This window comes from Leucoraja erinacea, chromosome 19, assembly GCF_028641065.1.
Source record: "Leucoraja erinacea ecotype New England chromosome 19, Leri_hhj_1, whole genome shotgun sequence".
In the NCBI taxonomy this organism is placed as follows: Eukaryota; Metazoa; Chordata; class Chondrichthyes; order Rajiformes; family Rajidae; genus Leucoraja; species Leucoraja erinaceus.
Genome location: NC_073395.1, coordinates 9575965 through 9590400, shown reverse-complemented (window position 1 = coordinate 9590400; position 14436 = coordinate 9575965). Strand labels below are relative to the sequence as shown.

Here is a 14436-nt window from a genome sequence, read left to right as displayed (position 1 = left end):
CTAGTGTGTAAAGGTAGCGTTAACGTGCGGGGATCGCTGGTCAGAGCGGACTCGATGGGCCGAAGGGCCAGTTTCTGCGCTGTATCTTTAAACTAAACTAAACTGGGGACTTGCTAACGTGGAATCTTTGCTTCAGCTTTAGGTATCCAGCAGCTGAGTTATGTTTTCGTCATGAAGTTTACTCTCGACGATGGATCGGGATCACTGGATGCGTTTCTGTGGGATGAAGCGGTGGGTTAGTCTTTTGACAGTTTTAGAGACACACTGTGGACCCAGGCCATTCGGCCCATCGACCATCCATCATGCTGACCATCGATCACCCACACTGTAGATTGATATTCAGCTATTCCCTTCTTCCGTTTTAACATAGAAAAGAGTGTTTTATTGTCAAATGTCCCAGATAGAACAATGAAATTCCTACTTGCAGTGAACATAGTACTCTGTAAACAATATAATAAACAAGAAGTATATATGTATATATACATGCATATATACACACACACAATCACACATATACACACACACACACACACACATACATACACATACATATATACACACACATACACACACACATATACACACACACACACACACACACACACACATTATACACACACACATACACATATATATACACACACACATATATATACACATACATACACATATACACACACACACACACACATTATATACACATACACACATATATACACACACACACACACATACAGATATAGATATATATATAATGTAGAAAAATAGATTCAGGAGTAGGCCATCGGCCCTTCGAGCCAGCACCACCATTCAATATGATCATGGCTGATCATCTAAAATCAGTACCCCTGTTCCTGCTTTCTCCGCACATCACATGATCATATATATAATGGTGGTGAAGGCAGATGCTCCAGTGGCATTTTAGGGACTGGATAGGCATATGGATACGCAGGGAATGGAGGAATATGGGTTATTGAAGATAGATAAGAGATGGTCTTGGCATCACATATATAATACGTACACACAGAACACAGAACGGGCCCTTCAGCCCACAATGTCTGTGCCGAACATGATGTCAAGACCATCCCTTATATATCTTCCATAACCCATATCCCACCATTCCCTGCGTATCCATATGCCTATCTATAAGTCTCTACAATGCCACTATAGTATCTGCTTTCATCCCCACCTGCGTTCCCGGCACTAACCGCCCCCTGTGTAAAAAACAGTTGCCCCTCATGATTATTTAAACTTTGCCCCTCTTACCTTAAAGCTAGAGAATTCTATTATTTTTTTCATGTAAAATTGACTGGTTTATAATTCATTGAACTTGTTCTACCTCGTCTTAAATACAGGCATGACATTAATTATCTACTGCTCTTCTGGGAATGCATCTTTATTTAACAAGATATTAGATATGTATCTGCTAATTCTCCACTACAATGTGTGGGTGCAGATGATCTGGCAAGGGGTTTATCCTTTTTGAATTTAATTCAATTTTATGATATATCTCCTTTTTAAATTAGATGCGATATATTAGGGCAGCACAGTGGCGCAGCTGGTAGAGCTGCTGCCTCACCGTGCCGGACACCCGTGTTTGATCCTGACTACGGGTGCTGTCTGTGTGGAGTTTGCACGTTCTCCCTGTCACCACGCACGTGACTTTCCTCTCGATGCTCCAGTTTCATCCCAAAGACGTGCGGGTTTGTAGGTTCATTGGCCCCTTGTAAAATCCCCCCTAATGTGTAAGGAGTGGATGAGAAAGTGGGATGAGACAGAAGCGGTAACCGATAGTCGGCATGGACTCGTCGGGCCGAAGGGCCTGTTTCCGTGCTCTATCTCTAAATCTCAATAGACCTATCATTGTCCAATTACCTGGGCCACGGGGAAATAATAATTTACTTTCTCTGTCATCTTACTGTCATTTCTCATGGTATTGCCTTTTCTAACTCTTATTAGTCATTTCCATCCCAACCATCCTTGTTTTATTGATACTATAAAATATTCCACTTTATTACTTCAATTCCATGATAACTTAATTTCATGGTTCCTCGTTGATTTATATTTGTTTGGCTCCTCTCCATGTTGTATTACCATGCAACTTTGCTGCTGTATATTATTTTTAATGGCCGCCCTTGTTCCTTATCCTCACTTTTTGTCTCAAGTTGTGAAAGGAGCAGACTCGCAGAACCTGCATTGTTCACAGCTTAGATTAGTCAGCGACTGGAAGAACCTTGTGTATGGCTTATGTCGACTGCAGTTGAGAATTAAAACGAGGACTCAGCAGGTAATGGGAATCCAATTAATTGTGGTTCATCTTTGCTTGCAGGAAAAATTCTTTGGGATTTCTGCAGCGGATGTTATGATCAGTGAAGTACTTCAGGAAAAGCTAACAAGAATAATGAACACATTATGTCCTCCAAAGACAAGTCCAGGTAATGAGCTATAGTGCATGTTAAATAATCAAATAATCGGGAAGGCAAAGAGGAATTCAATGTGATTTAAGCATATTTTGTTGCGCACACACTCACGCGCACACGCACACGCACACACTCACAAGCACACACACTCACACACACATACCCACACACACGCACACATACACACACTCACGCACACACACTCACGCACACACACTCACGCACACACACTCACGCACACACACACACACACACACACACACTCTCACACACACACACACACACACACACACACACACACACACACACACACACTGATTGGGTTAATATATCATGAGCGTTTGACGGCACTGGGCCTGTACTCAAATGTATTGAGAATTAGTTAAAAGGCAGAAAATGGAGTATGAATTCAGGCAGCCCAGTGGCCCAGCGGTAGAGTTGCTGCCTTATAGAGCCAGAGACCCTGGTTTGATCCTGTCTATGGGCGCTGTCAGTACTGAGTTTGCACATTCTCCCCGTGACCTGTGGGGTTTTTCTCCGGGCGCTCTGGTTTCCTCCCACACCCTCAAACACGTGAAGGGTAGTAGGCTCACTAGCTTTGGTATAATTGTAACTTGTCAAAGATTTCAAAGGTCTTTTATTGTCCAATTAAGGTACAGTGAGATTCGGATGACCATACAGCCATACTAAAATAAAAGCAACAAGACTCACAACTACATAAAAGTTAACATAAACATCCACCACAGCACATTCCCCACATTCCTCACTGTGATGGAAGGCAATAAAGTCTAATCTTCTTTCCTCTTTATTCTACCGCAGTCGGGGCAGTCGAAGCATCCCGCAGCCGGCGGCCAAAGCTCCCGCGTCGGGGCGATCAAAGCTCCTGCAGTTGGACCTCCCGGTCGATCTCCAGCAGAGGCCGCCAGCTCCACAATGTTAGGCCACAGTGCGGACGGAGATACGATACGGAAAAAAAATTGCATCTCCGCCGAGGATGGAGATTTTAAAAAGTTTCCCCCAACCCCCACATAAAAGAAACTAAAGAACGACAAAACATACATTTAGCACATACTAAAAAAAACAACAAACATATTGTTGGCGAGGCAGCCATGACTGGCGCCGCCTGGTGGAAATGAGTCACTGGTGTGTAGGATAGTGCTAGTGTATGGGGATCGCTGGTCCGCACAGACTCGGTGGACCGAAGGGTCCGTTTCCACGCCATATCGCTACAGTCTAAAGACTAAGTTCCCAATCGCTCCATTTCACTAACTCCCTACCCTAGCCTTCCGTCTTCCCATTGCCCATTTGTCTCCCCTCTTTTTGTCTTTATTTCTCTTTCTGTGACAGGCAATAGACAATAGGTGCAGGAGTAGGCCATTCGGCCCTTCGAACCAGCTCTGCCATTCAATGTGATCATGGCTGATCATCCCCAATCACTACCCCTTTCCTGCCTTCTCCCCATATCTCTTGACTCCGCTATTTATAAGACCCCTATCTAGCTCTCTCTTGAAATCATCCAGAGAACTTGCCTCCACCGCCCTCTGAGTCAGAGGATTCCACCGACTCACAACTCTCTGTGAAAAAAAGTATTTCCTCATCTCCGTTCTATATGGCTTACTCCTTATTCTTAAACTGTGGCCCCTGGTTCTGGACTCCCCCAACATCGGGAACATGTTTCCTGCCTCTAACGTGTCCAAACCCTTAACAATCCTATATGTTTCAATGAGATATCCTCTCATCCTTCTAAACTCCAGAGTGTACCAGCCCAGCTGCTCCATTCTCTCAGCATATAACAGTCCCGCCATCCCTGAAATTAACCTTGTAAACCTACGCTGCACTCCCTCAATAGCAAGAATGTCCTTCCTCAAATGAGGGGACCAAAACTGCACACAATACTCCAGGTGTGGTCTCACTAGGGCTCTGTACAACTGCAGAAGGACCTTTTTGCTCTTATATTTGATTCCTCTTGTCCATGAAATTAATTAAACCATTTAGTAATTGTCCCTTCTGTTAGGGAATTAGGTGAGCAGAGTTTGGGGTGTTGATCAGGCCGTCTGTGGTGAGCATGCTGACACCTCTGTTATCCATGTGCCCACAGAGGATTATCCATGGCTGGAGTGCTGCCTCAAGTCCTATTACGTTGGGGAAGGTTTGGACCAGAAGACCTGCTATCAAGTGTTCGATTCGACAGTGGCAGGACTTGAAGACATTTAGTATTTCACGTCCACGATCTTCGCCAACTTTACCACGAGTGCGCCCTGTTGTACTTTGATATATATCACTGAAACAAAGGCAGCGTCTTCACCATTCTACGGGTCAGGAGAAGGGTTGATATACACTTCAGGTTTCATTCACTGGCATCATGGACGGGAAGCAGACTGCAATACGCCGGGTTTGCGCCCACCGTGGGCGCAACGTATACTTGGGGTTGGATTTCTCCCTCCGCAAGTGCTTTACCATCCGCTGCCCTGCCTCAATTGGAATGGAATGTGTAGTAACTCAGCGGGACAGGCAGCATCTCTGGAGAGAAGGAATGGGTGACGTTTCGGGTCGAGGATGCTGCCTGTCCCGCTGAGTTACTCCAGCTTTTTGTGCCTGCCTAACTTCAATTGGAAAGGATCCTGGTTATGGAAACCCCTGAAGACACAGAGCACACGGAGAAGACTGTAGTTCATAATAAAGTTTAAATTGACAGCGAGTGCAGTAAAAGTCAAGAGTGTTTTATTGCCACATGTCTTGAAAGGGAAAACTGGGTGACGTTTCGGGTCGAGGAAATCTTTATGCCATGTCCCGCTGAGTTACTCCAGCTTTTTGTGCCTGCCTATCTTCAATTGGAATGGATCCTGTTTACGGAAACCCCTGAAGACACAGAGCACACGGAGAAGACTGTAGTTCATAATAAAGTTTAAATTGACAGCGAGTGCAGTAAAAGTCAAGAGTGTTTTGTGCGCGATACTGGCACAAGTGTTTAACAGTCTTGAAGCCTGGGAAGGACTGCAAATGCTCTTACTCTGTAGCAGTCACAAAGGGTTTTGGGAAGATGGCTCTGTTGATGCATACTCTTGTAAATGTCCAGCAGGAATAAGCACTATTAAAACAGTTGCGGTCTTCACTATGTTTGGTGCCGTTCGTTTGCAGCTATGATGTATGTCAGTGTGTGACAGTCGTGAAACATAGTATGGCCTTATAAACTGTGTGTGTATGGATATGTATGTACTGTGTATGGATAATACTGTATATACACACACACACACACATTTACATAGTCACTGAACTTTTTTTTGCTTATATGGTGTTTACAAAGTATTAGGTTTACATATGTGTGCCTATACACACACACACACGCACACACACACACACACACACACACACACACACACACACACACACACACACACACACACACACAGCGAACAGCAAGATGGCAGAGCAGTAGAGTTGCTGCCGTGCAGCGCCAGAGACCCGGGTTCGATCTGACTACATTCTCCCTGTGACCTTGTGGGTTTTCTCCGGGTGCACCGGTTTCCTCCCACGCTCCAAAGACGTGCAGATTTGTAGGTTAATTGGCTTTGTGTAAATTGGACACCAGTGTGTAGGTGGGATAACATAGAACTTAAGGGGAAAAAGTTGTTCGGCACGGACTTGCAGGGCCGAGATGGCCTGTTTCCGTGCTGTAATTGTTATATGTTATATATATATATATATGTTATATAACTAGTGTACGGTTGATCATTGGGCCGTGAGGACTCGGTGGGCCTGTTTCCATGCTGTATTTTTAAAACAAACTATATACACAATAAATGTGTGGGGAATGGATGGGAAAGTAGGATAGTGTGAATGGGTGATCGATGATCGACGTGGACTCGGTGAGCCGAAGGAGCTGTTTCCATGCTGTATCTCGAAAACTAAAATGCCAGGTTCAACAGGTAGATGATAGATCAATGATAGATAAGGACTCGGTGTGATATTATGTCTCGCAGGTGGCACCAGACCAGAGCATTCCTACATCAAAGGGGAGCTGAAGGATGTGCTCACACCTCCAGTGTGCCGATTCAAGCCATGATCTTCAGACTGTGAGATGAGAGAGATGCCCATTATAAAGGGCAAGCTTTATTTGCAAGCTGGCATGCAAGGTAAAGGGCAAACATTTTGGGCTGGATGTCATCTGTTTACAGAATCAGCGTTTCTGTCTTTACTGCCAAGTTACACCAGCTGTCAGTGACTGAAACATCCAAACCTGTTAGCACTTTAACTGTGGACGGCTCGATTGTAATCATGTACTGCCTTTCCGCCGACTGGTTAGCGTGCAACAAAAGCTTTTCACTGTACCTCGGTACACATGACAATAGACTAAAAACTAACAGCTTGTTATACATTATGGAAACGAAGCAGAAATATGAAAACTTTTTTAACACTAAGATTATATAGAAGTGGCTGGTTTGTTCGAATGATGAGCAGTGTTTAGCTTAGTTTACCAGATATTATGATAAAACAGGCCAAAGATGGCATGGTTTTGGAGAAGGGAAATCTTCTGGAATTATTGAAGAGAAAATAGTGCGGGTGTCAGGGGTATGGGGAGAAGGCAGGAGAATGGGGTTAGGAGGGAGAGACAGATAGCTATGATTGAATGGCAGAGTAGACTTAATGGGCCAAATGTCCAAATTCTGCCCCTATCACTTATGACCTTATTTTAACCTCCAAACCTGCACGTCTTTGGAATTTTGACTTTAGAGATACAGCGTGGAAACCCCTAACACCCGTAGTACTCCAGAATCAATCTCTGCCTTAAAAATACCCATTGAGTTGGCCTCCACAGCCCTCTGTGGCAATGAATTCCACAGATTCACCACCCTCTGACTAAAGGAATTCCTCCTCATCTCCTTCCTAAAGGAACGTCCTTTAATTCTAAGGATCTGACCTCTGGTCCTAGACTCCCACCAGTGGAAACATCCTCTCCACCTACACTCTACCCAGGCCTTTCACTGATCGGTAAGTTTCAATGAGGTCCCCTTGCAATTCCTCCGCCAACGATAATCGATGTTCAATTATTTTACACGTATGGTATGTACATCCATCACTGATCATCTTGCTCCTTGTTTCAAGTGTTCTTCCTTGATGCCCAATTCATCCCAGCAAAGACTTCCCAACCGAATGTTAACCAGGATGGGTGTCAGCGGCATCTCATCCTGGAGTGTCTCCCTTATTGTATCATTCATATGTTTAGTAAAATAAAGTGGCCATATCTGAGAATAGTGACATTAAGAGGACAACACAGAATGGATGTGCCCAGTAGTGGGAAAGTCTAGGACCAGAGGGCACAGCCTCGGATTAAAAGCATGCACCTTTGGAACAGAGATGATGAGAAATTTCTTTAGACAGAGGGTGGTGAACCGGTGGAATTCATTGCCACAGATGGCTGTGGAGGCCATTTTGGAAGCAGAGATTGATACGTTCTTGATTGGCAAGGGTGCCAAAGGTTACGGGGAGAAAGCAGGAGAATGGGGTTGGAGGAATGATAGATCAGCCATGATCGAATGCCAGAGCAGACTCGATGGGCCGAATGGCCTAATTCTGCTGCCATGTCTTATGATCTCATGAACAGGTTGCCAATGCGTATAACATGTAAATTAAACCTTTGCATAACTTGTTTGAGGATTAAAGGAAAAAAAAATCATACCAGGTGGCAAACTAAAATTAATGCAAGAACTCTGATAATTCATCATTGCGACTTACTGCTTAAAGGCTACTGTTGTCAGAGTGGTGTTTAGGCACCGGTATAAGAACATGGAACGGCATCTTAAATTTGTGCCTTATCACCTTGGGCCAGAAGACTGCTAACGGACTAGAATAGAATAGAATAGTTTCTTTATTGTCATTGTAACATGGGCCATGTACAACGAAATTTAAAATGTCAGCCAGTCAGTGCAGCATTCAAACATTTCTAAAGCTAACGAAACATCCACGGTAAAATAATAAAGATAAGCAAATAAATAAAAATCACAGACAAAGCACGCATACACACCCAACCCTCCATCCTTCTGTCGATTTCACCGTTACCACAGTCCCTTAGTCTGTATCGCCCCTGCGTTCCTTGGCGGCCACATTTAGTACTTTTATAGCAGTGGGGTACAAGAGGACCAGACACTGTTGCCAATGGGTTGTGGCGACCTCTGGTCCTATCGTGGCCGACAGCTAAGCTCTGTGTCTGATTGTCCGCTGGCTCAGAGTCACCGCTAATGATTCTTAATGATCATCGCGAGCATTTCCTTCCCGCCATTAGAAGTTTACGTAACCAGATGACATAAATAATAGTTAACAAAATTACCAGAGATCAGTGAAATTGTTTTACACCTTGAATCATGGAATTGATATGGAATGCACCACCTGAAGGAACAATGGAAGTAGATTATTTGTTAACTGAAAATTGAATTGGATAATAGTTTATAAGACACATTGCCTGCCTTTAGGAAGAAGAGGGAATGGGGCAAATTGAATAACTTAAAGAATCAGCGCACACACAACGTGACAAATAGGTTTGTCTTAATAGTCATCACAGCCCAAAGCATCTTAGCCAACAAAGTGAAAAGGGAAGAAATTAAACCAAGGACGTGATAGGGTTCCAATAGTGAACCTAAAATATTCGTCAAAATCTTAAGACGGTGACGCTAGAGACACGAGTTCGATCCTGACTACAGGTCAGTACGGAGTTTGTACATTCTCCCCGTGACCTGCGTGGGTTTTCTCCGAGATCTTCGGTTCCCCCCCACGCTCCAAAGACGTACAGGTTTGTAGGTTAAATGTCTTGGTATAAATGTAAAAAATGTCCCTTGTGTGCTGGGGTCGCTGGTCAGCGTGGAATGGGTGGGCCGAAGGGCCTGTTTCCACGGGGTAACTCTAAACAGAATTAGTTTGGGATATTTAATTGCTGTTGCAGTGACCTTGCCTGCTGATATCCTTTAGATGGGTTGATGACAATGCCAAGCTGGTGTTAATGTTCTCAAGTTGCAAGGTTGTTGGAGGCTAATTATGAATGTGTCATCTGGCAATGATGGAAACCTATCCTGAATATTGACGAGGTCTGATAATTGACTGGATGCATGGCGCTACTCTTTTCTGCCAGACTGTTTATACTCTGCTTATTAAAAAAAATTACAGAATTATGGTCAGAAGTAACGAGATTTTAGCCCAGAGTGGATGAGCTTGCGTGATTGAGTATTTGCGCTTCAGAAAGGGCTGCTTGTTTTATTGGCCATTGGGGATGGTTCTCTTCAGTCTGCAGTAGACTTTAGGCTTTAAACATGCAGCGTGGAAGCAGGCCCTTTGGCCCACCGAATCCATGCCGACCATTGATCACTCGTTCTATCCTGCAGACTAGGGACAATTAACAGAAGTCAATTAACCTACAAACCTGCACGTCTTTTGGGGACAAGGAACTGCAGATGTTAGTTCATAAGACGACGCAGCAGAATTAGACCATTCGGCCCATCGAGTCTGGTCTGATCTTAATACCCAAAAGGACACATAGTGCTGGAGTAACTCAGCAGGTCAAGCAACATCTCTGGAGATCATAATGGATAGATAATGTTTTGGGGTCGAGACCCTCTTTCAGGCTTAATAAAAGTTTCAATAAGATCAAGGAATGTGAGCATTAAGCTAGAAAGACACAACTAGTTGTGGATTCACCCAGTAGTAGAGGTCAGAGCAACAATGAGAGGAAGCTTGGTAGATGGAAGTTTGCCCTCTTTAACAGCCAACACCATTGTTCCAGAGAAGGGCCAGTGGAGATTAGTTCATTCACAGTAGCTCCCAAGGACTAGGTTGATTACGTTTTGTTAACTGCAAGGAAAGCCAAATTGCTGCAATCTGAAATGAAACGGAAAACATGGTTAACACATAGCAGGCCAGGCAGCATCTTTGGTGAGAGAAACAGAGCAGGTGTTTCCGGTCTATGACCCATCATTGAGTTTTGATGAAGGATGCTTTAAATAATCCAAGGCAAACTGCATCATCCAATCTGATAAAAAAAATTACAATTTAAGGCGACACAGTGGCGCAGCGGTAGAGTTGCTGCCTCACAGCGCCAGAGACCCAGGTTCGATCCCGACTATGGGTGCTGTCTGTATGGAGTTTTTACGTTCTCTCCGTGACCTGCGTGGGTTTTCTTGGGGTGCTCCGGTTTCCTCCCACATTCCAAAGACGTGCAGGTTTGAAGGTTAATTGGCTTTGGTAAAATTGTCCCTAGTTTGTAGGATAGTGCTGGTGTACAGGGACCCCTGGTTGGCACTGACTCGGTGGGCTGAAGGGCCTGTTTCCGTGCTGCAACAATGTAAACAAAACAGCAAAACATGTATAGTTTCATGGTGATTTTTTAAAATTCGCCCGCAATGTCTAGTCAATTTAAGCCTATTGTTTCCCTTTCCCCTGTCTCTCAGTATGAAGAAGGGCTCGACCCGAAACCTCTCCTATCCCTTCTCTCCAGAGATGCTGCCTGACCCGCTGCGTTACTCCAGCATTTTGTGTCTACCTTCGGTTTAAACCAGCATCTGCAGTTCCTTTCTACACGTATTGTATAGTCAATTTCATCTCGCTAAACTGTTTTCTTAAACATAGCTGAGTAATATATTCATGAAAACTTCCATTTATAAAGCACCTGTAATCTAAAATGCCCAAAGCATTTCAAAAGAGAGATTACTAAAAAATACTTGACGTGAAGCCAGATTAAGTGAATTTGGGGCAGATCACCAGAAAAACAAGTCAGAAGTGAGAGAAAGAAGAGAAGCGGTGAGATTTTCAGAGAGAATTCCAAATTTAGGATCGAGGAAGCTGAAGGAAGAATTGCTAATGCTGGAATGAATGAAATAGAGAATGTACATGTGATTGGATTTGGAAGGCAGCAGCAGAGATTATGAAGCCGGTTCCAAGGTGGGAGAAGGTTGCTGAGCGAGGGATGGGCCATGTCATGGGAAGATTTGAAAACAATGAGATTTTAAAACACAGCCATCTGACATGGGTAGAGGCTGGTGTGGAATGAACACAGTAGCAGTGGGCACATTTGATCTGATTTGGCGAATGGATAGCAGAGGTTGAGGGAGCTAAACATGGAGGGTCACCTGACAAGCTTTGGACTCGAGTAGGCCCGTCTGAAGAAGGGTCTCGACCCGAAATGTCACCCATTCGTTCTATCCAGAGATGCTGCCTGTCCCACTGAGTTTAGTTTAGTTTGGAGATACAGCACGGAAACAGGCCCTTCAGCCCACCAGTCCGCAATGACCAGCAATCCCCACACATTAGCACTATCCAACACACAATAAGGCCAAATTAAAATTATACCAAGCCAATTAACCTGCAAAAAAAACTGTACGGCTTTGGAGTGTGGGAGGAAACCGACGAAAAAACCCGCGCAGGTCATGGGGAGAAAGTACAAACTCCGTACAGACAAGCACCCGTAGTCAAGATCGACCCCGGTTCTCCTACTGTAAGACAGCAACTCTACCGCTGCACCACCATGATGCCCAGTTACTCCAGGGTTACTCTAGCATTTTGTGTCTATCTCAAGCTTGGATCTAGAATGACACTTCCAGTGCTAGTGCATGCAGTAGGGTTGCAACGTCAGATTAGGGCGGCACAGTGGCACTGTGGTAAAGGTCATAGCGCCACAGACCCATGTTTGTACCTTTAGAATGGAGATGAAGCAGAATTTCTTTAGCCGAAGGGCGGTGAATCCAGAATTCATTACCACAGCCAGGGGGGCGGAAATCGCTGTCAAAACATGGGGGGGACACAATTTTGTGGCGCCCGCACGTGCATGCACACACACATCGTTTCATCGCCCAGCGCAGCTTAAAATCGGCCGCGGGATCTTCCATCACCCGGCGGGGGCTTCAACATTAGGAGCCTCGATCGCCTCAACACAGCAGTTTGACCACGGGGCGGTGAAAGATCTTCTTTAAACTTTTTTCCTTTCTCCTTATAAAGGGGCAGCAGCGTGGAGCAGCGATAGAGCTGCTGCCTTACTGCGCCAGAGACCCGGCTTCGATCCTGCCTACGGGTGTTGTTTGTGTGGAGTTTGTACGTTCTCCCCATGACCGCGTGGGTTTTCTCCAGGTGCTCTGGCTTCCTCCAACACTCCAAAGCCGTGCAGATTTGAAGGTTAATGGGCATCTGTAAATGGTAAATAGTCTCTAGTGTGTGGGATAGTGCTTGTTGGTCAGTCACTGGTCAGTGCGGGCTTGGTGGGCCGAGGGACCTGTTTCCACGCTGTATCTATAAAGTTTACTATTTATATGTGGATTTAAAGCATAAATTGAAAAGTAGTGTATCTTTAAACATGGAATATGCTTAGTGTACTGGGTGAGCCCTGGTCAGCGCGAACTCGATGGACCAAAAGGCCTGGTTCCACGCTGTATCTCTAAAAGTCTAAGTCTTAAAGATATGTCCTCTAAGCTATGGCGTTCCCATCTGGGAAAAGGAGTTCTGACTGTCGATCTACATGGCCACACATTTCTAGACTACTTACTGCCTAATCACGTGCATGGATCTTGCCGCATCTTGTGATGGCAGGTGATATATTTCCGTGTACAACTTCTTAAATGACTGCAATCTGTTCATTTTTGTATTCATTGCTCTATTGTATCCATTACAATTGCTAAAGTGGTTTTTGAACCTGACAATGAGGGCTCAATTGGACAGCTTAGAAATCTATTTAAAAAAAAGAACATGAATGTTGCATGTCTAGCCTGATCCTCTGATGTGGAAGTGTGAGAAGGGGCGGCATCTGGTAGGTTTTTAGTAACACTTAGTTACCACACGATAACAGCTTTAAATTAATTTTAATGATTCCGCATCAGCGGAGGTCAACATCCACGCATCAGGCAGGTCAGATAAATGGTTATCGAACCAGTTAATTCACAAGATAATGCTGATGGGGGATATTTTACGGCCACATTAATAGGCAGCCCGTGAGCCAAATGTAACGTTTTATCCAAAGTATCCCTGTGTTTACAGCGTCCCTGGATTTCTGAATATCATTTCCAATTATACATTGAAGTCCTATGGTCGACTTTAAACGTTCAATATTCTGATTTAATATGCAGAACTGGAACCCATTAGTGTATAAGTGTTAATGTTTATTGCTTTTGAGTCTTAATAACCAGTAGGTTTATATCTAATAATCCAAATGAATATATATATTAAACATATAACTCATTATTTGTGTTTTATAGTAATATATACTACTATTTAAATACAACGAACTTGAGTAATATATATATAGTACGTTCTTTGTGTTTTGTGTAATATATATATATATATATGCTTTGTGTAATATATACTGTATATATACTTTGTGTAACATATGAATATATGATATAATATGTATATAATATAATATAATAATATATAATATATGAATATTATGAATATATATATACATATATTACTATTAAGCACAAAGTACTTGTGTTCCATGATTTAATAGTAATATATATATATTTATACACTATATATAAAACACACATGCACACATATTCAAGATTCAAGATTCAAGAGAGTTTATTGTCATGTGTCCCAGATAGGACAATGAAATTCTTGCTTTGCTTCAGCACAACAGAATATAGAAGGCATGAATATAGAACAGATCAGTGTGTCCATATACCATTGTATAAATATATACACACATGAATAAATAAAACATATATATACATATGTATAGGAAAGAACCAGATGCTGGTTTAAATCGGAGATAAACAAAAATGCTGGAGTAACTGGTGATGTTTCGGGTCGAGACCCTTCTTCATCAGTCTGAACCTTCTTCATCAATCTGAAGAACGGTCTCGATCCGAAACGCCACCCATTCCTTCTCTCCAGAGATGCTGCCTGTCCCGCTGAGTTACTCCAGCATTTTGTGTCTCCCTTCGATTTAAACCAGCATCTGCAGTTCTTTCCTACACGTGCATATAAATGTATATTTACACGGTGTAATAACTTGTTTGAAAAAAGAAAATACGGGTTGAACAAG

The 14436-nt window shown here is 43.5% G+C and overlaps 1 protein-coding gene across 2 annotated transcripts in view; it reads left to right on the top strand.

The window, feature by feature from the left end:
- pot1 (protection of telomeres 1 homolog) overlaps window positions 1-5166 on the top strand; it is a 115752-nt gene extending 110586 nt beyond the window's left edge. Inside the window, exons 18-20 of one of the 2 annotated variants that reach the window (XM_055650256.1) lie at window positions 137-231; window positions 2330-2414; window positions 4997-5166. In XM_055650256.1, coding sequence (XP_055506231.1) covers window positions 137-231; window positions 2330-2414; window positions 4997-5061 — 245 coding nt within the window. In that variant the 3' untranslated portion in view covers window positions 5062-5166. Of the gene's footprint in view, window positions 1-136; window positions 232-2329; window positions 2436-4518; window positions 4913-4996 lie in introns of those variants that run through there. The other variant, XM_055650255.1, reaches the window with a different exon arrangement.
- The last annotated feature ends 9270 nt before the right edge of the window (window positions 5167-14436 follow it).